The following is a 24,329-nucleotide window of genomic DNA, read 5'->3' as shown; positions in this document are numbered from 1 at the left end:
TGTGGTATATTATCCTGCTGTTTTTTTTATACACAGCATAATAAATATGCCCGTCTCTAGGACGGTCATGCATTTGTGTTGATTGAATTCGTTGCTGAGGACTCATATTGAATTAGAGGTTAATCTCCATTAATTTGTTTTCTGAAGTTTTTTTTTTACTAATAAAAGTTATACTATAAGCCATGGCCAAGTTTTCCCCTGGTTACAGAGTGCCAAGATCCCATACTGAATTTAACCTAGCAGTCTAAAAGAGGTTGTTTGAAAAAAATATAAAATTGATTAAATAGCTTTTGACAGATTTAAAAGGTAGGGCAGCTCAGCTCTGCATATAACTATTTCCATGAAAATGAAAAGATGAAAGTACTAAAATCTCCCCCCCCAACCCCAAGTTTCCTGCAACTAAACCGTATGCAAAGAGACAAAACTCCTACAAGAATCACACACTGCAGATTTCTAGGATTGTCAACCATTCTGGTTTGTTCTGAGCCCTGAAAGTTGACAGCTCCTTATCATTTATTCATTTTTTTTTTTTTACACTATTTTAAGGCTGTTTAAAGTGCAGATAAATCCCCAATACACAGATTGTTCTCTGCAGGCTCAGCACTTTAATATTTTACCTTGACAAAAAGGTAAATTGATGCATACTGTCAATGATAATATATTTGCCATGAATGCAACATTTCTAGAGCCCATACATGCACTGTTATAATCTGTCTTTTCATGGACATTCCTTCTCCTTAAAATATCTCTATCCGTCTACAGGCTTTTGTATGCTGCAATCTTGTTGTGCGACTGTCTGTTTGGCTGATAATGTGAAGAGTATCCTAGACTTCAAAATTCTTTCCCATTACATGACAACAGAAAACTAGGAACATTTGTGTCCATTGTACAATGCCTTCAAAAATCACTCAGCTGGAGCACTGGACTCATGAAGAATCCTTCTCAATTAAAAGATTAGATTCACAACAGGTTGTGATACTTTCAAGCGGACCTATGTAATACGGGCTCATGCTGTCAAATGCTGGTGACTTTTTAAGGATACTGACGATTTTGTTATTTAAGATGTTTACTTTCTAGGGTTTGTTGGCCCAAAGTCCTAAGGCTACACACATTATCTTAATTCCATTAAAAACAATGGCTTCAAATAAATGTGACTCTTGGGGTTATGTTTAAAGAAAAGCTTGAATATAATTTATGGAAATATTAAGAACTGAATAAAAAAAAAAAAAGGCTTCAAATACATGTGACACTTGGGGTTATGTTTAAAGAAAAGCTTGAACATAATTTAAGGAAATATTAAGAACTGAATACCTATTAATCATCATTTTGCAAAACATCTATGGAGGTATTCTAGTACAGCTTGCAGTTTTATTTAGACTCATGACACGGCACAGTTAATCCCGGACAGCAATATCTCATGGGCCTGGCAAGGTCCAGTGAGGATTTCAAGAATGCATAAGTGTTCCCAAGCAATCCCTGTCTGACAGTAAAAGCTTTTTTTGTTTTATTTTGTAAAGCAAATGGTTCTGCCAATTGTTTACTGCTAGTCAAATATTTTCCTGGATATTAGAAGCATATTAATAAAGCTGTGGAAAATCATTTAAGCTGAAAAAAGTGGTGTAAAATAAACGTTCTAAAGTAAATGCAGAGTTAAAATGTATGGTCTGTGTAGGGATGCTGGTTTCATTCGGAGGGGTTGAACTTGATGGACTTTGTCTTTTTTCAACCCGATTTAACTATGTAACTCATATGTGAAAAAATTTGTCATATTAAGACATTCCCTTAAATAAATATCTCTCCTCCACACTTGTGGATAACACAGCTCCCCCAGCACATGATTTAACATCTTAGGGGCCCCTAACAATACTAAAAATACTAAAAAAAAAAACCATAATAATTACCAGGTTTATGTTCCATAGGCAGGGCACACACAGGGGAGGCAGAGTATGGCACACACAGGGAGCATAGGGAAGGCAGAGTATGGCACACACAGGGAGTATAGGGAAGGCAGATTAGACTAGAAGACAGAGAAACCAGGACCACGCTAAAATGTACTACATACAGTGACACAGTGTTGGTGCCCCATTAGCATTTTGAATAAGGTGTAACAAGTAAACAATGTGGGCAGTTTCAGTCTGGACCTCAGGAGTTAACAGTACAGGTCTTTAGGATGTGAACAATAGAGGTGTCACAAGTGTGAACAATGCAGGGGGATCACAGGTGTGAACAATACATTACTGTCTAAATTTGAGGTTTAAACAATGCAGGGGCCAGTTAATCTCTGTAGTGATACCTTTTAAAGTTTACACATGGTAAGCAGACACAGCAGGTAGACTTTCATGTGGAGGGCCATATAAGGGGACAGCCCTGCTATAAGACATTAAAGTATAAGTGTTTAAGAGCCCTAAGACACCCACTATTTAGATCAGTGTCTTTTGGCAATGAGGTAGGCTGCATATAACATATAGTAGTTTTGTATGGTTTTAAGGTAGTATGAGGACAAATGCTTAGTGAAATACAAGATTAATTCTCCCAATTCCATTTCCAGATGGCAAGTTTCAAACCTCGTCTCACAGAATTTCATTTAAGCCTTCATGTTAATTTACTGCCATACAGAGAACCAAATTAGGGAATGTGCATATAGTGATATTTATCACTATATAGTGCTCAAGACTTTATAATTACATGCCCCGTACAGTGCTTTCTTGGTAAGGAAAATTCTACCCCTAGCAAATTCACTGACCAATTTAGCCTGCAAAACATTATGCCTGCCTACCAGGGCAGCAGCTGGAATGAAAAGGCAACACTGGGGAGGGCTGACCTATTGTACTCCTGTTCTGTATATTACACAAGAATGCATATGGAAATCAGAAAGTTAGAAAAATTGCAGCAACTTTTCAATAACTACTTAAAAAATATATATCTGCCGCAAACAGTACCTACTGCAAAAAAAAATGTACTCTTCCTAGTTTGGTCTATTTTTGTTTCAGTAGCGACGGTACTATATTTCACAGTGCTACTTTAATAAAACATCAGCATCACAGCAAGCACATATGTAAACAGAAGTGAAAAAAATGTATGCAACGTGTAAAAAAAAAAAAAAACATTCACTAGAGCCTTAAATTTCTAAATCATGGAACACGTTCTGTTTTAGGTAAAAAGAGCAATCCTTTGTGTGCTTATAAATCCTTTGCACAGTTGTATAGCCAAGTCTCCTAAAACATCCTTCTTGTGATGCCCTTGGAAGTACAGTCTACTCATACACAATGGAATTAGCTCCATCTCTTATAGGCAGGTCTATAATATGTGGGCAACAGCCCACATATTATGTAATTAAGTAAGCTGAATGCAGAAGACCTACAATTATTTTTAATAAAATTGCAAATTTTCAATGCCAGGATATAGACATCATAAGGCCATACCCTTTTCAACATAGAAAAATGGTTTTAAAGCATCATTTCCACAATTTTACTATGATTCTATTTTGAGTCCAGGTGAACCCCAGCATTTAAGGTTAATGTTGATCTGTTTTAATTTAATATTGCATACATATTTAAAACAGATTACATTGTACCTTCCAGAAAATAACAGATAATTCCTATTTTCTATGGTTTCATTAAACAACAAAAAACCTGCAATGAGTATTTTCACAAATGCTGCCAATCACGGATTTTAAGACTGGGTAGTGGGTAAACCCATGTCGGCAGGTAAAGGCATGTGACCCGAAAGTAGACCGGGACTTTTCTATAACCAAATATGGCATGATGAATGGATTGCCTCTGACAATCATTCTCCCTGTCACTTTAATCAATAAGGGAAAAGCTGAATTGCTATTGATTCGCAGAACATCTCGCAGAACTACACAAATTACTCAATACTCTCAGCGGCAAACATGGTTGTGCTACGGAAAGGGTTATTTCTACATACCCCAGCTGAATTTCAGAACCCTAAAGGGGCATTTAATAATACGGTGTTTGCTGAAACAGCACACTGCAAGAAGGTACTTAAGGAGGAATTTACAATATTTACTTGAAACAGTGCCTTTGTGATATGGCACGCAGGCGCGGACTGGCAATCTGTGGGTTCTGGCAAATGCCAGAGGGGCTGCTAAAAGGTACCATAAAAAGTCAATATTTAGTGGGCTGGTGGGGGCTGTTTGGACCTCTGTGTGGGCTTATTGGGCCTTTGTGTACCTGAAATGCCAGGGCCTATTTTAATTCTCACTCCGGGCCTGTATGGCAGGCACAATGTTCTGAAGGCTATATTGGTCAGTGCATTTAACAGTGAATGATGAATTGAAACAAAACCATTACTGACACTTTAAAGTTAATATAAAAATGTATAATAAAAGAGCAAGTTATTCAAAAGCTAACAGAAACATGCAAAGACATGATAAAAAGGAAAACCAATAGGGAATACAAACATTTAAGTTGCCAGACCAAGCCATCCTAAATATGCGGTATAGTTAATTTGCCAGGTATAATTTTTTTAATACTATAAAAAATGTTTATATTTGTGTTGTAAAATTTAAAAAAAAGTTAATATCTACTTTTCAGGATTTGCAAAAGCAGCTTAAAATCAGTTTGTAAAGTTGATATTCTAGTTTGACCATTGCATGGTTGCTCCCCAAATCGACAAGTTGTGGCAGGAATTAAGGCTAACAGACTCTGCTTTAGTTATACGAGTGCTTCACACAGCCATTTCATTTGCTGTAAGTGCATGCTCATTAATACCTCGTTTGGTTTTGAAGCTGTGCACAGCCAGAAGGCTTTTACTAATAAATATGGTTAGAGTATGTTATGAACAGCAGGGCACCATGCCACATAGCACAAGGCAGGTTCTACACATGAATCTTCCTCCTGGCAAAATCCAATATAATATGAATGCATTCGCAGAATTTTATTCATCGTCAACTATTCCTAATAATTTCAAGCCAGCCACAGTTTAACAACTACAGTGCATCAGCAGTATTTTTTTTTTTTATTCTATTTTTTTTTTTTTTTATTCTAACACACTTACACATTTCCTGCTGATGAACTGTCTGTCTTAGACCATTAATAAGCAAGAGAACTTACTGCCTTAGCCAAGAAACGCATCTCTCTACATATAAGTAGAATGGAGCCAATAAGGTTAAAAAACCCCCACAGTTCTACACTAACAGGCTGATCAAGCCCTTCTGCAATCACAGCAGATTTGATCAGTCAAAAAGGAAAAAAAGAGCCAACTGATGACCAGACTCACTTACTGAATGAAATTCAATGGCTGCCCCAGAGTTGCACAGGCTCAAAATTCCCCATAGCAATCCGACTGATCAGCCTGTGCGTGGACTGCATACCATTACTGTATATTGCATAACATGACTGAACACCATATAATGTTCAGAATGAAATGCAATGGGACATGTTTAGTTCCTGTGTATATGGAAATTGTTACATAGCAAAAACAATGCAGAGTTTAAACAGCTATAACAGAGAAATAATAATGTCTAATAATGTATATATAGTGATGTGCATTAAAATGTTAAAATCCTAAAATGCCTGGCCAAAAAATTGGGCACATTTTATTAATGACTTTATTGATGCACATCTTTGTATTGTACTGCTCACCTTCACAACAAAGTCAAGATCCCCCTGATTTGGACTCAAATGACATTCAGGGGTTGCGTCAACTTTTTGTGAAAAGTGATACCTCAGCTTTATCTTCATAAATCTGACCTTGGAAGACTTCTAGCTGAAACAGTATATGGTTTACCTGTTGCTAGGTGTGGTCAAAGCCTATTTAATCAATACATTTAAAAATGAATTCATGTTTTATGAAACATTGCTCAGAAATGGCAGACCTTTTTTTTTCTTTTTAACAAGATGCAATAGAAAACCATTTCATCATGCAAAGTCCACATATTTGTGTCAGAAGAATATGCAAACTACCATTGATGGATGCATTATCAAATACAACAGATTATTATAATTATTAGAGCTGGACCCAATCATATAACCCAACCATTGATACTTAAATGCCCTGATCTGTTTTAAAGGGATTCTGTCATGATTTTTAAAGTGTAGTTTTTTCCTTATCTTAAATCTGTACTGGACTGCTACATGAAATGCATAAGAAACAGTCACACCTAAAGGAAGAAAAAATGAACCACGTGGTGAGCTGGAGTGCAAGGGTGTTTCATTTAGTTTATTGTCCCATTTCTAAGCTATGCTTACACAGCAGAGATGAGAGCTGGTATTATCTGCATCTCAAAGGAAACTCTTGTTGATGGCAGCAGATTAGCAAAGGGTAAAAAAACACTGAAATTTCTTTAGCATTTAATAGAGTAAAAGTGAGTTCTTCCTGAAACATCCCAAACCTTAAGAGATTCATCAAATTAAGACTTCTTTGTAGAGAATAAATGCACACATGGGGAAAATAAATACATGTGGTTAATAAACAGGTAGGAAGGGTGTGGTATGTTTTAGTCATTTGGTAGGGGTAGCAATGGATTGGATAGTTATATATTTAAGAAGAAAATATAAAACCAAACAAAAGTATGAAAATATAGCATTTTATGGACAATACAAAAATAAAACTTTTCCTATTCATGTATAGAAACATTTTCGGATATATAGTAATTTGTTTATTTGTGTTTTCCTTCTGTGTTCAATTAGGAATTGCACACAATATGTTTTAAGGGGAAAGGCTTTTTAGAGGCCATTTGTTAATTTAACTCAATGAAGTCCTGCAAATAGTGAGTCCCTAGATATAAACATTGTACATACTGGCAAGGCAGAAGTCACTCCACTATTAATCAGTATTTGGCAAATTAATCTCTTTGGTGATACCAAATTACTTTGACTCCCTTGTTTTAATGTATAGGTTTGTCTCATGTAAAGCATCTATGTATTTTAGGGCTTAAAAAAAAAAAGGTCCAGTGGGTTTGCAGAATACAACTGATATGGAATGTCTGTAGGAAAGTTTACCCACAAGAGAAGCCATAAGAGTTTTTGCTGCCAATATCTCAGCATACAGGATCGTATGGCAGTGAAATGTAGAAAGGGAATATCTTCTAAAGCACAATATATTCAATGCATTCTTGGTAGCAAAAGAACCTTGGTGTCAGCTGTGCATTAAAAAATAACTTTAAAGATGGAAGCTGGTCAGGGTCCAAATAGATGTCAGGCATCATTGGAAAACGATGTGCAGAGGTTTATAGCCTAAACCAGTGGGGGAATAAGCATGCGCCCCTTGGAGCTTGTACTTTCTTGATGTGCTGCTGTTAAATTTAATACCTTTACTTCACAGCTCTGCAACAAAATGGCTCTTAAAGCTTTCCTTTTTGACAGCCGTGTGTCAAGGCATGAAGACATTTAAAGATTTATTGAAACAAATATTTGAATGAATTTTCAAAGACAATATAGTTTAGAAGATATTACTAATTTTAAAATCAGGCTGTCCTGGATGCCAAAGCATAAACATAAATTACAATATAGATTCACATGTGCCAGGTGGCTTACCTCTCTTTGTAGCACCAACTCCTTGGTAAATAGCATAGCCTCTTCACTAAATGGCTCACCTTCTTGTACTCCACTAGGCATGTTCCTTGAACCTCTTGGACACTCAATGCCTGCAGAATAACAAAGCCCAACAGTGAACAGTGGCAACTTTTCATACTTATTATGCTGTGTGTGTGTGTTTTTAACAATTAAACAGAAAACACCATTTTTTTTTTATGAAAGCATTCATACCCGTTATAAAATTTCAGCTGTCAATCGTATATTGCCTGCTCCACCTCTATGCTTCAGGCATAGAGCAGGGCAGACAATTACTTTCACTTTCCATTTAGCACTTCTAGATGTCACTGCACTCTAAACATTCCCTGTCCTTCGCTACTGTATATATGTGTAGCCAGCTCTTTGCATTAGGTCTCTTATTCTGGTGCATAAACAAGATTTTGGGATGATGCAAAGCTTGCCATTTTAACAGTGTTCATAAAAGAAGGAAGGAAACAAGATAAACCATATTTATAGTGCAAATACAGTTTATATTGCTTAAAGGAAAACTATATCCCCAAAATGAATACTTAAGCAACAGATAGTTTATATCAAATTGAATGACATATTAAAGAATCTTACCAAACTGGAATATATATTTACATAAATATTGCCCTTTTACATCTCTTTCCTTGAACCACCATTTCGTGACTCTATCTGTGCTGCCTCAGAGATCACCTGACCAGAAATACTACAACACTAACTGTAACAGGAAGAAGTGAGGAAGCAAAAGGCAGAACTCTGTCTGGTAATTGGCTCATGTGACCTTACATGTGGTTTGTATGTGTGCACAGTGAATCTTACGATCTCAGGGGGCGGCCCTTATTTTTTAAAATGGCAATTTTCTATTTATGATTACCCAATGGCACATACTACTAGAAAAGTATATTATTATGATAATGGTTCATTTACATGAAGCAGGGTTTTACATATGAGCTGTTTTACTCAGTATCTTTTAATAGAGACCTACATTGTTTGGGGGGTATAGTTTTCCTTTAATAAACTCAATAGAAAGTGATTTGGAATTATTTACTAGGTTGCCAGGTCCCCTTTAAGCAATAAATACACTGGAGAGATCAAATAGACAATTGGAAACACTATAAAAGGATGGAAATATTGAGTGGCTCTAAAGGAAATGTAGATTAGCAAGGAATCTAAAATATAGCAGAAAAGAGAATTTTTTTATTAACTTCAAATTTGAAAAACTTAAAACTGCAAATTAATCTTAATTTTAAAAAGTGAAATTCAGCCTTCCCATTAAAAACCATACACCCTTGCAATGATCTACTTGCTAGAACTGATGTTGCATCACTTGTGGGTCTGAACCCCAGAATACCTTGGGCTGGTGAGGAAGACGTCAGTTGATAAAAACAATAAGTTAAGCAATAAGTTAGTACGGGTTTTTTTTTTTTTTTGCTTTGTGGAATAATGCATATTTTTCTAGGATGTGTCAGTGTCACTTCAAGCCACTGGACAGGAAGATGATGTATTTAAAATATAACCTACTGTCATACAAGCCTTGTCACATACAACATGTTGCTTAAGAAACAGGAGCTGTGCAGATCTTTAGAGATAAAAGTGTACAGGAAAATGTTTAGGCTAACCACTAGTGATGTGAGCAGAAATTCAACAAAACTGTGAAACTGCTATTTTGGGCTGTTCAGGAAAGCTAGTTTTAAATACAGGGATATTTAAATAAGGTTTTACATATTCAAGCTGCAAATTTAGAAAGAGCATATAACCAGTAAACATTTTTATACCACTACTGCAGTATGTTTTGACAATAATAAATCATTTGGGAATTCCACAACCTTAAGCTTCTACTTCTCCTAGGAACTGCAAAACAAAGTTTACTCTATAAGAATGAAAAAAAGTTTATGTAATGGATTTCACAACATAACATCAAGCATACCATACCAGAATAGCGCAGAATTTGAAATATTAAAGATGGGCATAGATGATTATTTAACCCTCTAGGATAGGAAACCTTAGCAAATAATATCAACAAGTGATAAGTCCATTCCGTATTAGAAGATGCTGGAAGCCTATGCAGAGCTCAGAATACAGAAGAATTATGCAAAACATACAACTGGCATTTTACTAGTTATTCTACAATGCCCTAGCTCTTTTGGAATTTTTAGACCTGTCAGATTCCATGAGGACACAATCGGGCATCATAGCTGCCAGTTGTCATTCATTCCTAATCAGAGTGCCATTTTTTGCTTTTTTGTTTCTGGATTTAAGTACTCCTCAGATCAAACAATGAACCTCCCCATGCTGATTAAACTCATGCTTCTGTAGACATCTGTTATTTTCTATAATAGTCACCCAAATAAGAACACATATATACAGTATATTTTTTATTTTTTTTTTTAAACCAAGGGGATAATGTGCCCAAGGGGCAGGCTGACAGGGAACCAGGCCTCCCTTCTACAATAGCACAAAAAAGCACTGGCTTTTGTCTTCTCTATTAGCTGTACTAAGTGCAATCATAAGGAGCATTAGGAGATACAAGACATTAGCAAGATATTAAACAATTTCTATTCATTTTTCCAAGAGCATTGATTTCTGTTTTAGCCTTTAGAGAATATAACTGATAATTCAAAGGTCATAGAGGGGTTTATTTGCCACATGTATGAAAACTCTAAAGCTTCTTCAGTATGGGTCTCTTTGGCTAAAAACATGACCAGCGGATTCAAAAAGACCAACACAAGACTAACCTGTTCAAGGGATGGTTTTCTGAGGAGGTGTCCACTTTACGGAAAACAACAAGTTGCCTGAACCACAATGCTCAGCACTTTTTATGCTACTTGGAGATTGAGTTTAACAAGATGTGAAGACTCCTGAATATTAACTATCCCTGAACAAAACCTATGAAATAAAAATGACCACTTACTATAGAACAGGCAAGCTCATCGGTATTTACAACTATTGTTTAAATCAACGTTAACATTTCTCCTGTTTGCCATTAGCAGTGTATAAGTATCACGTCTAACTGTTAAACTACAGCATATTAACTTCTTTACTTATGTTACTCACTGAGCAGATTATTTTTTTTTCTTAAAGCCCTACCTAAGGGAAAAGCTGCCCTGTTAAAAGGGTGACTTCATGGCCTACAAGGCATCTATCCATAACTTACACTCACGCCTCTCAGGCACATCACTAAAAACACTAATTCCCCAGGTACTAAAAAAAAACCTTTAGGTGCAAACAAAACAAAGCATTGTTTAAAAACTAAAATTGAAGAAGAAAACCAAGAATCAAGAGGCTTTTCATGTTGTTGCATACAAGGGGACAAGAATTTATTTTTCAAAATGATGGCAACAAGATTCTGTTTTAACCAGTATAGGGCTGAGAGTTCATACAGTTTGCTTTAAGCAATTTATGGGGAGGAAATGCAATTTGTTCAAAACCCATTGTGCAGGCCTGAACATTTCCTATAGAAACAATAATTTAATCTTTTCTCTCCAGAAAAAAGGAAGCTAAATAATCACATTTATCCCTGTTTTATACTGTATTAATGAAACATTTTGTTTACAGTGATTATTTTTACCATATACTGTAGGAGCCATTACTTATTCTTTAAAGAGATTCGAACTTCTGGCCTCCTGGGTCAAAAAACTTATTAGCAGACAAAAGGTTGCAGTCAGCACATGCAAGGTATAATTTCAGCTTGGCCCGAGGGCCTAATGTGGCTATATCAGCACCTATATTTACATGGCAGAAAACAGGCTAGATTAAAGCAGAGGTGTTGCTAACTACCCAAGTTCAACTCATTTCTTTTCAGCACTAAATTAGCAGCCACATTTGGTTCATGTTCATTATTATTACTCAGAAGGGTGAATTTTTGTTCTCTATACACAGAAAGAAATGATCATTATTTACTAATAGACAACACATGGAAAGGCAAAGAGGTCTTTCAGTTCCATCCCTTTGTAACCTTGGGGGCACCTAACAGAGGTAATAATACACAGAATTCTAAGTCATGCTGGTTATTAAAATGTTCTTACAAAAAACCTTACTTAAACACAACACAATGAATTGCTACTTGCTAACTAATGTCTATAAAAAAGCAATATAATCATCTTTAGTCCATAATAAGGTTCTGGAGCTTACCAGGTTCCAACTAAAGCAAGCAATATCCTGGGTGCTTAGTAATAGTTCAGATCTATACTGATTGTAAGTCGTTGTATATCCAGTAATAAGTCAACTGGACTTGCTGTATTTTTATTTTTCAAATGAGAAATGGATGGTTGGAATGGTCAAAAATACAGCAAGTGCAGTTGATTTGACTTATAACTAGAGGTACAGCCATCAGATTATATCAAACAACACACTTTAGTCACGTAAGACTGGCTTCTTCTATTTCCCACTAGAAACAGATTCTGCAGACACTGCCTCAAGGTCCCTTTGCAGCCTAACATTTACCGTATATACTCGAGTATAAGCCGTCCTGAGTATAAGTCGAGGTACCTAATTTTACCTCCAAAAACTGGGAAAGCTTATTGACTCTAGTATAAGCCTAGGGTGAGAAATGCAGCATGTTCTGGAAATTTTCAATCAAAAAATTGAGGGTTTCTGCTCCCATTGGAGGTGCTGGCATCTCGTTTCTGGATGCCCGCGACCATTCTTGGACACCGGCGAATATTCTTGGACGCCCGCGACCGTTTTTGCGCTTGGCCCGAGTATATGCCGAGGTAGAGTTTTTCAGCATATTTTGGGGGCTGAAAAACTCGGCTTATACTCGAGTATATACGGTAGTCAGGTTCCACTTTGCTTATAACATGGTCACACATATGAAAAGATGCACTCTTCACCTCTAGCATTATTGCAGACAGCAAAGGAAATATTTACCCTTTAATCTAACTGGCCCTTAGGATGGATGCACATATCAAATTTGTTTGGCCCCCCAGGAGGGGTGGGTCAGGATTGTGTCAAGCCCTGAACTTGGAGGGCTGCATCCCTTTACCCTCTTCCCATATAAAACAATTGACGTGGGATATTTAGCTTGGTTAGAGAGTAATTTCAAAACTTAAGCATCTCACTCTCTTGTTATATCATTCTACTTGTGCTTTTGCTAAATGCCTGTAATAAATACATGTTATTGGTCAGAAGAGGTCAGTACCAACTTTACGTTTCCTAAAATACATGTGGATATAAGATATGCAATGAGGGCCACCAGCGTAAACACTTAATCCTAGTGAGCAATCCATTTTGATGGCTCTAGGCCATCACATTTACATTAGGGAGACCAAGAATTTGGCTGACGATGGGTTGAAGTAAATATAAGTAAAGGCTTTTCCTTTCCATCAATTGCAGAGCAAGTCATATGAAGTTGTCATCCAGCCAAGAAGCTCTGGGCATCGGCAGAGACACAATTTGTTGACTTGCCACATCAAAATCATGCAATGAGCAGCAGCCTTGGGAACAAGGGGGGAGGATACTCTGCTTTATTACTTAATAGGCTCAGTGAGAGATAGCAGTTATAAGAGTTTGGATGCAATGTCACCTTACCGAGACACACAGCAGGAAGCTGCCCAAATATTTAATAATAAATGAAAGCTTCTGTTTCCAGAACCACCTTCACTGGGAATTTCTGATATTATTAGCACCTTGCACACTGGAAATTGAAACATGAATTACAGAATTAAGTCAATCCATTTAAATTAAATATAAATACACATACAAGTCACACACAGGCAGATGGACAGCATTGATGGAACTTGCTCTTTTCATATAATCAGTGCTTAGTGATGCCACATCTAGGCGGCACCTGCACCACCACTCAACACTGATACCTCAGGGTTCTATGACATTATTAAAAGAACTCAGCTTGAGATTTCATACCTTTAAATGGATATATAAGAACTGTATGAATGATTTTTCTAATAATTTTCAGAAAGGAACATATACAGAGCACTGTGTTGACATCATGCTCCCTGCGTTTCCTAGACATATAATTTTGCATGTGCAAACCAAAGCTCAATCGAGTTTTCTCCTAAAAGGGACTACAGTCTGAAGAAGAAAAACTTCACTGGAGGGGGTCCAACATTTTGGCACCCTGCAGTGAATCCCCCTTTCCTTTTCCTTTAATTCGGAATAAAACAGTCACTTGCTGCTGGCATGGAAAAGTAAATTTACTAGTGAACCTGTAACGGCTTCCTGTCTGTGGGCCTATGATAGTTTTTATATGAAATTTTATAAAATGTAAATCACTTATGTAATAGCTGTACTGTCTTGAGCACCATTCACAAACAAACCCCATTAGATGATGCAGCCAAGCATTGTAGGAGACAAGTACCACATAAAAGCGCTCTGAAAATACTAGGATTTTTCCAAAAAATTTTTGTAATAATCATAAGCTTGATGTAAACACCAGCCAGAGAATTCAGATGTTACCAATGCAAAGTGAGTTTTCCCCCCATGATTGTGGAGAAATATGGAGCTGCCCATGGTTCATGAGACTGGATAGATGAGAGGCTATGTATCAATATTTTGTGGTGCATCATACAAAATTAACAAGAGCCAAAAGGAACAAGATGATATCTGAAGGCCTCGCCTGCTCAGTCACCCATATAATATACAGTAGCTAGAATTAGGTCAGGCAATTAACCTGTACAACTAAAATGTAACAAAATAAATATATGCAAATGATGAATTGATACAAGGAAAAAATCCTGCTTCAGAATCCTTAGTGATTAAATTAACAAGCCATTACTCCAAGTATCAAAATAAGGGTAAAATCTGGTACAATTTGCTGCTGTTATCACAGATTATACATACCTCTCCCCCCCAACTACCTTACATAACAGCTTAGGCATTAAATGTCAAAAGGTTCTGACACCAGAATTCTGCACACCAGAATTCAAAGCTACTATTGGCTAAAAGACAACACGTGTCTAGAAATGTGTGAGTTGTACGTATCCTTAAAACAACTGCATGTGTTAAATGAGCCCACCATAAATCCAAAATTGTGGATGGAATTAAGGATGAGAGAAAGAAAACACACCTTTGTAGCGATTAACCAAATGACTGCAGAAAGATATGACACTCAAATCATTTGTATAAGCAAAAATTCACAAGTATAAGTGAACATTGCAAGCCACTGCTCTATTCAATGCCTGTTGCAAAAACACAAGCCTATAAGGCACAGAATGTATTAAAATATAACTCAAGCAGTCTTTGTATTTTATTATAAAATCAAAACCTAGAGAGCCAATACCGATCACTTCATTGTAGCAATCTAAGTAACACGGTTAGCAGACAGCAGGCAGCTTACTCCAAGGACTGACAACAATAAAAAGGTTTTGCTTTATTTCTGTTTAAACTAGGATGAAATAAATGGAATTTGTAATCACTGGCAGCAATGGGAATATGTTTATACAGCAAAAAGGAGTGAATAAGAGCAAATGCATATTGCATAAAGCATACGCTAGGTATTAACTTCATCTTCCTAGAAATGCAAAAATAACCCTTTTCCTACCAGAGACTTGTGTGACATTGGAACAGAACTACTATAATAAGCTGTAAGTATGAGATTAGGTCATCAGTAGCTTGTGTATCAATTACCAGTAAAGACCTTACCTGCCTTTAGTTGCCCTGGAGACACTTACTGGCCTCTCTGGACCTAAGAAATGCTTAAAAATTGAATTCCCAGGGAGAATCTTGTATTGACTCCCTATGCCCCTTTGGTAAGTTTACCCATTTCTAAAAAGTGTTTCCCCTAATTGTAGTGTAAATCAGAAGACACAAAACATTGCAAGCGTAATCTCTTATTAGTTAATGTTGGTGCAAATAGTGCCTATTTCAGTGTGGTAGAAATCTCAAGAAGCAAACTGCCTTTAGCATTCAGTAGCACCCTGCAAGAGACTGTAGCCACGGGGTGCTTATGTTTAATAATACAAGCTATTTACTAAGTTTACATTTCAAAAACAACAAAGCCAGTCTCCCAATGTAATGACAAGCTAGCTAAAGAAACCCAACTATGACATTTACAAAAGGCATGATAAAGGAAAGCAAAAATATTCTAGTATCCTATGAGCCTGTATGTGCCTTTTTCTTTGGGTCAGCCAGTAGGCAAATGGCGTTTAAGAATCCCAATTCACCAAGATGATTTACAGCCTTAGATATGCTTTTACATGTGTTCTATAAATGGGCAGCAGATATTACTTTGATTAAGGCTTGAACTTAAAACTATGGACTGTAAACAACTTACAGTATGTTGTTTCACCAGGATAACAAATATATATATATATATATATATATATATATATATATATATATATATATATATATATATATGATGATATGTGAATAAAAGCACCATTATTTATCAGAACTGGAGTGCTGGTCCATCCTTTGATGATTATACAGTATTACTTTGACCAAGCACCCGTGAAAATATCTAAGTGGTTGGAGTGCAGGTACCTTGGACATATATATATATATATACACACACACACATCCTGATGACGATCCCTTGAGGTACCGAAACGCGTAGATGTTGATTCAGTAAAGGACTTTTTTTTTTTAAACACCCTGATGCCGTGAGTGCTTCCTTTCACTACTGGACTGTATGTATGTATGTATGTATGTATGTATGTATGTATGTATGTATGTATGTATGTATGTATGTGTGTATGTATGTATGTGTGTATATATATATATATATATATATATATATATATATATATATATATATATATATATATATATATATATATATATATATATATATATATATATATATATATATATTTTTTTTTTTTTTTTTTTTTTTTTTGCTGTCCTGCCATATACACACAAGTAAATGCTCTAACTCTTACAAGTATCGTGAAAAAAAGTTATTCACCCAGAAGTTTCTAATTTATGATATAACAAGCCTACTGAACAGAAACCAAGATTCATAAGTGGTTATTATTTTTGACTGGGAAAAAAAGCTGTGTACAGAGTGAATGGAGCATCCTCAGTCCTTTATCCAAGGGAGGGAATTACAGTGACAGCGGGATGAATAGGAAGAGTACTCTAGAGGTGGCACATGCAGAGATCCATGGGGAGATGCATGAATAATAGGAGCATATTGTGTTAATGACTGTACAATGTATAATGATAACATTTCCTGCAGGATGATCAAGGTCAATGACTGGGAAAAGCAACTTGATTATAGCTCAATTATCCAGAAAAGAAACGTTAACTGGTGGTGATATATATATATATATATAGATATATATATAGATATATATATATATAGATATATATATATATATAGATATATACATATATATATATATATATATATATATATATATATATAGATATATATATAGATATATATATATATATATATATATATATATTTAATTTGCCTCCAATATGTACTCATGCAGGTTAGTTAGGATTAAATAGTATTATTATAGTAGTAGTATTATTCCTTGCAAAAGGAATTTAGAAAAATTATAATTTGCTTAAAATGGACTATCAGCAATGGCTTCCTGTAATTTCTTTTTTTTTTTAGCTTTCTCGATATCAGGTTTCTGGATTTCTATACTATTTTGAAACTAATGTAATTTGTCTAATGAAGACATTAGGGATTAACATACAATGAACTGCATTAGCTCTCCCATATTTCAGTGTTAATTTTTGGGGGGCTGTTAGGGGCATTTTAGTGCCATGTTTTCTAGACTACTTAAAAAAAGTGGCACAGCTCCAAAGCTGGGCCTTCTGTCATTATCCTACAAATAAAAGTATCCTTTTGTAAATTATATAAAGCACAAAGTGCATATTCAAAACCACTTAGACTGCTTAATGCCATGGATGCCTAGAGTTTGGAAAGCAAATGCCATCATAATTTTAAACAGAGTGAAAAGAAATGCTGGGAGTTTTAATAATGGAACAGCTAGAGCAGTAAAGATTGCAGATTCCTGCGTTAGACTAAAGACACAAAGCTGTAAATGAAATGAAGAGAATTTGTAGATGAATGGGACCTGCCTCCTGTTGCCCTATACAAGCCCTCCTACATAAGGGTCGTTGCACAGAGACGGCACTAATGACCACAGGAAAGAGAGGAAAGCTTTAGAGAGTTTCTGTGATAGTATAATAAAGATTAACAACAATTTAGATTTCACTTCTTAAACTTGGGTTGTTGGGCACAGCTATAAAAATTCTCATATCTTGGCCTGCTGTCTAGAAAGGTTACTTTATGAACTACTGTACATTAGCCAGCCTAAGCGCTAAGTAATCCCACCATAAAATGGTCAATGCAGTAGCTGTCAACCCTTCTCACCAAAAGCATCCTTAGTTATTAAAGAACAAATTGCACCAATTTGATAGTCACAACTAAAATGACAGGCTTCTGCAAAGATTACTGTAGATGGGTTTATTGAATATGTTAGTATTGAAAAAATTAAAATGTGGTATTTAGGCACTTTTGACTATGCTGTACCAAGTAAAACAGGTTGCTAAGGACATTGGTGGGGAAAAAGCAGCTGACTTGGACCTCACCAGTCTAGCAATGTGTCTTAAAGGGAAATCGTGAAAATGAAAATGTAATATTAGCTTCAGCATACTGAAATAAAAAAATTCTAAATACAATCAATTAAAAATTCGGTACCATTTCTTAAATAAAGTTTATCTTTACTACCCCTCTCTCAGCATCGGTTTCTCCTCATTCTGTCTTCATTCACGAGTTGGATGTCCGATGAATGATCCAATATATCTTATGGGGGGGCTCCTTTGCCTAGAAGTACTAGAGCTCACTATTAAAATCACCAGAAATCCTGTCCTTCTACATACAGAATTGTTGCAAAAGGCAGTTATTTTGTTTGTACTGGAATCAGTTATTTGAGTGAGCTATAATTCATCTGCTAGAAAAGAACCCCCCCTATAAGTTGTATTGGATCATTCATCTGACACCCACATGCTGCATGAAGACAGAATGAAGAGAAACAGATGCTGAGAGAGGAATAGTGAATATAAACTATTATTTCACAAACAATGCAGAATATGTAATTGATTTTACTTAGAAAGTTCCTTACTTCAGTATGAGGAAGCTTATATAAAAAATTTCATTTCCGCGATAAATGTTCCCCTTTAAGACTGGAACAGAAAGGAAATGGCATATGTGAGAAAAAAAATTGGATTAGAAACATGTTAATGAGATAGATGCTAGACCGAATGCAGTCACTGCACATCCTGCATCACTGAGAAATCTTGTCACATCTATTAACAGAATTTACATATTTGGGCAAATTCTTCCCAGATCCTTGCTCCCATTATTTTACCCATTGTTGTTGTTTTTGAAAAAGAGAGCCTTTTTTGAAGCCCAGATAGACATTCTCCATTGCATTGAGGTCTGGACTCTGATGTGTATGTTATGAACAGAACTTTTAGTCTGAGAATATTCTTCCAGCAGTAAGCGAGTAGTCATTGGAGTTTTAGTTAACAGTGGCTTCCTTTCTGCCACTTAGCCATAAAATTGCAACTTCCATGCATAGTCTCACCTATCTCTGCCACAGAGTTGTATTGCCATAGGTTTCTTGGCAGCCTCAGAAGTCAGTCACTCACCAGTCAGACACTTTTGGTGGATTTCCTGTTCCAGGCAGATTTACAACTGTACCATACTCTTCCCATCAGGGGAATGGGATTGATACAAAATAAATGCCATCACTACAATAATGTTGCTTGGAGTGTTCTTTTGCTTTCATGATGTAGGTTATGCCACAATACCTAATCAAAAATGGAACCTTCCAGATTCTTATTCTAATAAATTGTGTTACTTTGAGAAAGAATTGGCTGCAGAAGCGATATTTGCACAGATTGTTTTTCACTTTGACATGAAAGTATTTCTGTGGCAAAAAATACTAAAATAGGGCCACTATTATGCAAAGTTCGGTAACCCTTGAGTTTTTTTTAAGACCCATGTTATAATTTAATATTATAATAAATAAATGATTAAAATATGAAAACTTTCACAGGAGTAAATATTTTTAATAGGAACTGTACATTTGAACTAATTATGGGAGAAACACTTACAAATTTTAAGTACAGCTGAGCTACAGCATTGCCACCAGCAAAGCGATCTGGCACTGTGCTTGCTAGATGGTAAATAACCTGTCCAAATTTTCCTGTGCACCTGCATACATCTCTGTACTGCTGCTGATTCTGTCTAGCCTTGTCAGCTTTTACCTTTCAGGAATTAAAATGTATACTAATATAGTATGTTTGTTTTGTTTGTATCCACCGTTTCACTTGATGTATTAGGAGGGTGATCTGAGCTATAAAAACATACTGTGAGGTAAGCCCTTTAGAGAATACGGTGGTTATAGGAGGGTGGCAGACTAGAAAAACCATCTTTATGAGCTGTCTGGTTCTTTGATGCCAGGCACAGCTAGGCGATCAGCAATGGTGTGTGCTGGTACACCTACACAATGACTCACATTTAATTAAAGCAGCACTCATTGTGACTGTAAGTAGCCATGTCAAGGAGCAAACAGTCTTTCATAAGATGTATCAGAAGCGAGCATCTATCATTTCCAGCCTCCGCACCAGCTCCTGGGGAGCGCTCTACTTTAAAGAGGGGGAGAAACTGCGGCTGTGTGTGCTTGTACAAAAATAGAAAAGGACAAAAATGCTAGATGGGGATGGGGTTGGCAGATTTGTCATCAAAAATCTTTGTAAGGATTAAGTACATGAGACTTGTACATATCCATCTCATCGCAAGATGTTAGCGGTCTGTAGTTGTTAGGGAGGCTCTTAAGACAATTTTCTGCAGCTACACATATACAAAATATGCACAAGTACAGCCCAACTTTTAATTATGATTCCCTAATTGTTTTACAAAGAATAAAAACAGGGTGGATATCCAGATGAAAATAAACACCTTGTAAACTCGACTGCAGTTGTTCTGTGGGAGTAAACACACAGAAAGAAGGGAGTTAATTTCTGGTGTAAAGGAATTTTTTTCCCATCTGCGGCGGCGGGCAAGTCAAGGAGACTGAATAGAGGGAGGGTTCCTTGTCATTCACTCTGCATATATGGGAATGCATTTCCAATAGAAGAATGATCCAGCCTTGCTGGGTTAATCCATAGTGTATCCATGACAACTGGTGCAGCTGGACATAGGTTGGAGATGCAGCATGAAAACAAGATCCCACAGACAGCAAGCAGTAGCGACAATGAGATTTAACAAGAACAGTGTTTAAAGAGGTGGGCATGGAACTCTCTGTACGTCGCACCACAGACCGGGGGCAGAAGAGGAGTCAAGTAGAGGAACCCATGGGTTAATTCCTAAAAATCATGACGTTAAGATCTACATGCTCTCCATCCTCTGGCCCTCTACCTGCTAACGGCAACATCAGCTAAATGCCTCAGGCTGCAGAAGACATTGCTCTAAGGTGTAGTTCAATATTTAAAAGGCCGCAGACTGGAAAGCCCTGAGAAAAAACTTAGATAGCACCATTTGTCACAGTCTGCCAGCATTAGATACTTTATCCTAGAACGGAAAAGGTGATCTCTGGAGATGAATATATAATGTCCAGTGCTACCCTTGGAAAGAGACTAATCTGAACCTTCACACACAACTTGCTTTACTAATGAACTATGAGAAATGATACATCTGTGTACACATATGAATGTATATTTGGCATCCCTGGATTGTAAGATAAGAAAAGCAAAAGGATGCTGGGCACTTTTGTTCTGTCGTGTCGGTTTGTAACCATTCTTCAGCTCTGCGGAGAACATTTGCATTTTATAAATACACCATAATTAGACACAAGGGCTGGTTAAAATGCTCCACATAGGTAACGTTACAATCCCCTAGCAGCTAAGAAAAAGGTGGTGCTTTTGATCATTATTTACTGCCTTGGAGGGTGACCTCTTGTTAGAGGGAATACAATATCAGTGAGTCAATGTACAAGGGAAATTGTTCCCTCAGGGCTGGAGCACACGGGATGTCACTACTGCAAAAGAGCTTCCCTTTGATTCACTGGAGACATCCTGCTGCACCCTGCTCAGCCCATTGCAGCTATAGGCTTCCGTGTCTGCCCATTAACTCTTTTACTCTAATCCCGTGTGCAGTGGCTGTGCCTGACATGGGAAGACAGCCAGGTCATATTTAGCAACACCTGAGCAGCTGTATAAGGGTGGTCCTAGCAACAGGTTAACAGCCAGCTATTCAGTTCTCAATTATCAGGATACCTGGAGGCATTTGCATTCAATATGATGTATGTATGTATGAAAATGCATTACACAGAGTTCTAGGTTTGTGTGCACAAGCCCCTCCTAGGTTTCCATTTACAGAACATAAGAATAAGTCTATCAGTGCTGTGAATTTTGACAACAATTAACAGAGCTTCCGTTTTTTTGTTATTTTTTTACTCAAGTGCATAGCAACACATTTACCTAGTGATGGCATTGTTTATGCAAGTGTAAGCTAATTTGAGTGTTCTTTCTTGAGCGCTGCAAGTGTTTTGCATAATCTACTATGGGGAAAATCCACTAAAATTCGAAGTTGCGACAGCTTCGCTGCACTTTGCCGCACTTCACCAGGCGTAGTTTCACCAGTGCTACGCAAATTTACTAAAATGCGAAATTGCGCTCAGGGAGGCGAACGGTAGTGAAGTTGCGCTACCGTTACTTCTCCAGGCAAAGCTACGCTACGCTAGTGTTGCCTAATTTGCATACGGCGCAAAGGTCTGAGCTGGTGAAGGCAAGTCTGGTGCAAGAGGTAACGTTCAGTAAAATGCGCAAGTTAGTGTATTAGTGTAGTTACGTCCAGTGTCGGACTGGGACACCAGGGGCCCACCCAAAAACCTTAGACCAGGGGCCCACTCTCAGTACGATTATTCTTCATCTCCTCAATCAACCTTTATTCTCCTAGTCTGTTTTCTTTACATACTATAATCTATTATTCCATCTATTTAGCCTCTTTGTTCTCATAGAATAGGGAATGGCCATGAAATAGGCCAAAAGTTTAGCAGCATGGGGGGCCCACTGACACCGGGGCCCACCGGGAGATTTCCTGGTATCCTGGTGGGCCAGTCCGATACTGGTTACGTCCCTTCGCCATAGCGCAACTTCACCTGGCGTAAGGATGCGACGTAGCGCAAAAGTAGATCCACTTTGCTAGCGAATTTACACCAGCACACGTTCGCATGACTTGGGGCAGCTGGGAAATTGACAATATGTCGAGCCCCATGTCAGATTTCAAAATTGAATATAAAAAAATCTGTTTGCTCTTTTGAGAAATGGATTTCAGTGCAGAATTCTGCTGGAGCAGCACTATTAACTGATTCATTTTGAAAAAATTTTTTTCCCATGATAGTATCCCTTTAACTTTTTTTTTAATTATTTAAAAAGTACATGGAGTTAGGCCTTAGTGTAGATTAACAGGTACATTGTTCTGAGTCAAGCGTGCTGCAACATTACTTCTTTGAAAGCAAAGCAGAATTACCAATACTAGAAAAGTGCTTTTCTGTGGGAGCTCAAGGGAATCTCACATTTGTGATTCTTTATTTTTCAGAGAATAAAAAAAAAAGGCAGACAAGCGCCTTATCTTTCTGTGCCTTCATTACTGCCATCTAAAGCAGAATGGAATAGGATCACACTTAATTGAGGCTTTTTAGTTCACATCAATTTTGCCCAGTGCTGGGATTCTGTGAAACTTTGAAGCAAATCCTATTTAATCTCAGCCATTCACAGCAAAAATTGCTTAATGTGTGTGTTTTGAAAAGGGAGGAGGGAAAGCGGACAGGAAAAAGATGAGGTGCCCTGAAGGAAATAAGGAGGGGGGAAATACAAATAAAAATTGCATCAGTGGTTATTGTGATAGGGTTTGAAATGAAATAACTCGCAGATCTACTTTCCACAATCAACGGACATTAATATTTTATATGCCAGAAGTTTATTTGCATACCTCCCAACTGTCCTGTTTTTAGAGGGACAGTCCCTCTTTTTACAGCTCAACTCACAGACCCTCATTTGTACTAGAAAGTCCCGCTTTTCTCTACACTGAACAGTCAGAAAAAGAAACAAAGTTTTTAACGTAATTGGTTTTTGGCAGAGAGCCCAGAACAGCCAGAGCAGCTGATAATATACTTTTGTAACATTTCATGATAAACAAATAAGTAATTGTAACAATATAAGTTAACAGATCCCTTGGGAAAAGTTAAACTCAATTCACCTTCATTAGCAAAACTGTAATAACTGGAAAAAAAAACAGAGAAATATGTTCAAACTTTCATGACCTGCCAAATTTTGCAAAATGAACATGGTAATTAGGGGGTGTGGCCACAACAATTTTCACCATGCTACACGCGCCAACTTTTTTGTCCCTCTTTATTTCCAAAATGTTGGGAGGTATGTATTTGCTATTAGTTTGTAAAGTGGCGTACATCATGTGCACTCTTTCTAAACATGAATTGGGAATTGGAAATGCCCCGATTAATAAGTGGAGGTTCAAGTTTAATTCAGAAACCTCTTTATTGATACATATAAACATTCTTGAAACTATGGTTGGGCCTTCTAGCCATCGCTTGCTCCTCCTGAGACACCGCCACAGTATAGTATCCACTGCCAGAGGGTGATGGTGGGGCTGCTCAAGACACATTCAGTTTAGCCATGCACAGATCACTGAATTCAACCAATATGACTTACTAAACTGCAGACACCTTTATCATTAAAGGCTCCATACACAAGCTGGTTTTTAAAAGTCGTTATCCCCCCAAAAAAAAAAACATTTAAAGAGATACTGACAACAGAAATTAAACGTTTTTTTACATCTTTCATAATATTGTCTTT

General features: G+C 36.9%; 1 protein-coding gene across 1 annotated transcript in view; it reads right to left on the bottom strand.

Annotated features, from left to right (window-relative positions):
- The window catches only part of snd1.S (staphylococcal nuclease and tudor domain containing protein 1 S homeolog), a 408,840-nt gene that overhangs the window by 148,136 nt on the left and 236,375 nt on the right, over positions 1-24,329 (bottom strand). Inside the window, 1 exon segment of the mRNA NM_001086137.1 lies at positions 7,500-7,609. Within this exon segment, the coding sequence (NP_001079606.1) occupies positions 7,500-7,609 (110 nt within the window).

The sequence above is a fragment of the Xenopus laevis genome, chromosome 3S (genome assembly GCF_017654675.1).
Source record: "Xenopus laevis strain J_2021 chromosome 3S, Xenopus_laevis_v10.1, whole genome shotgun sequence".
Taxonomy (NCBI): Eukaryota; Metazoa; Chordata; class Amphibia; order Anura; family Pipidae; genus Xenopus; species Xenopus laevis.
The sequence above is the reverse complement of the archived record's forward strand: the minus strand, read 5'-3'. Positions and strand labels throughout refer to the sequence as shown.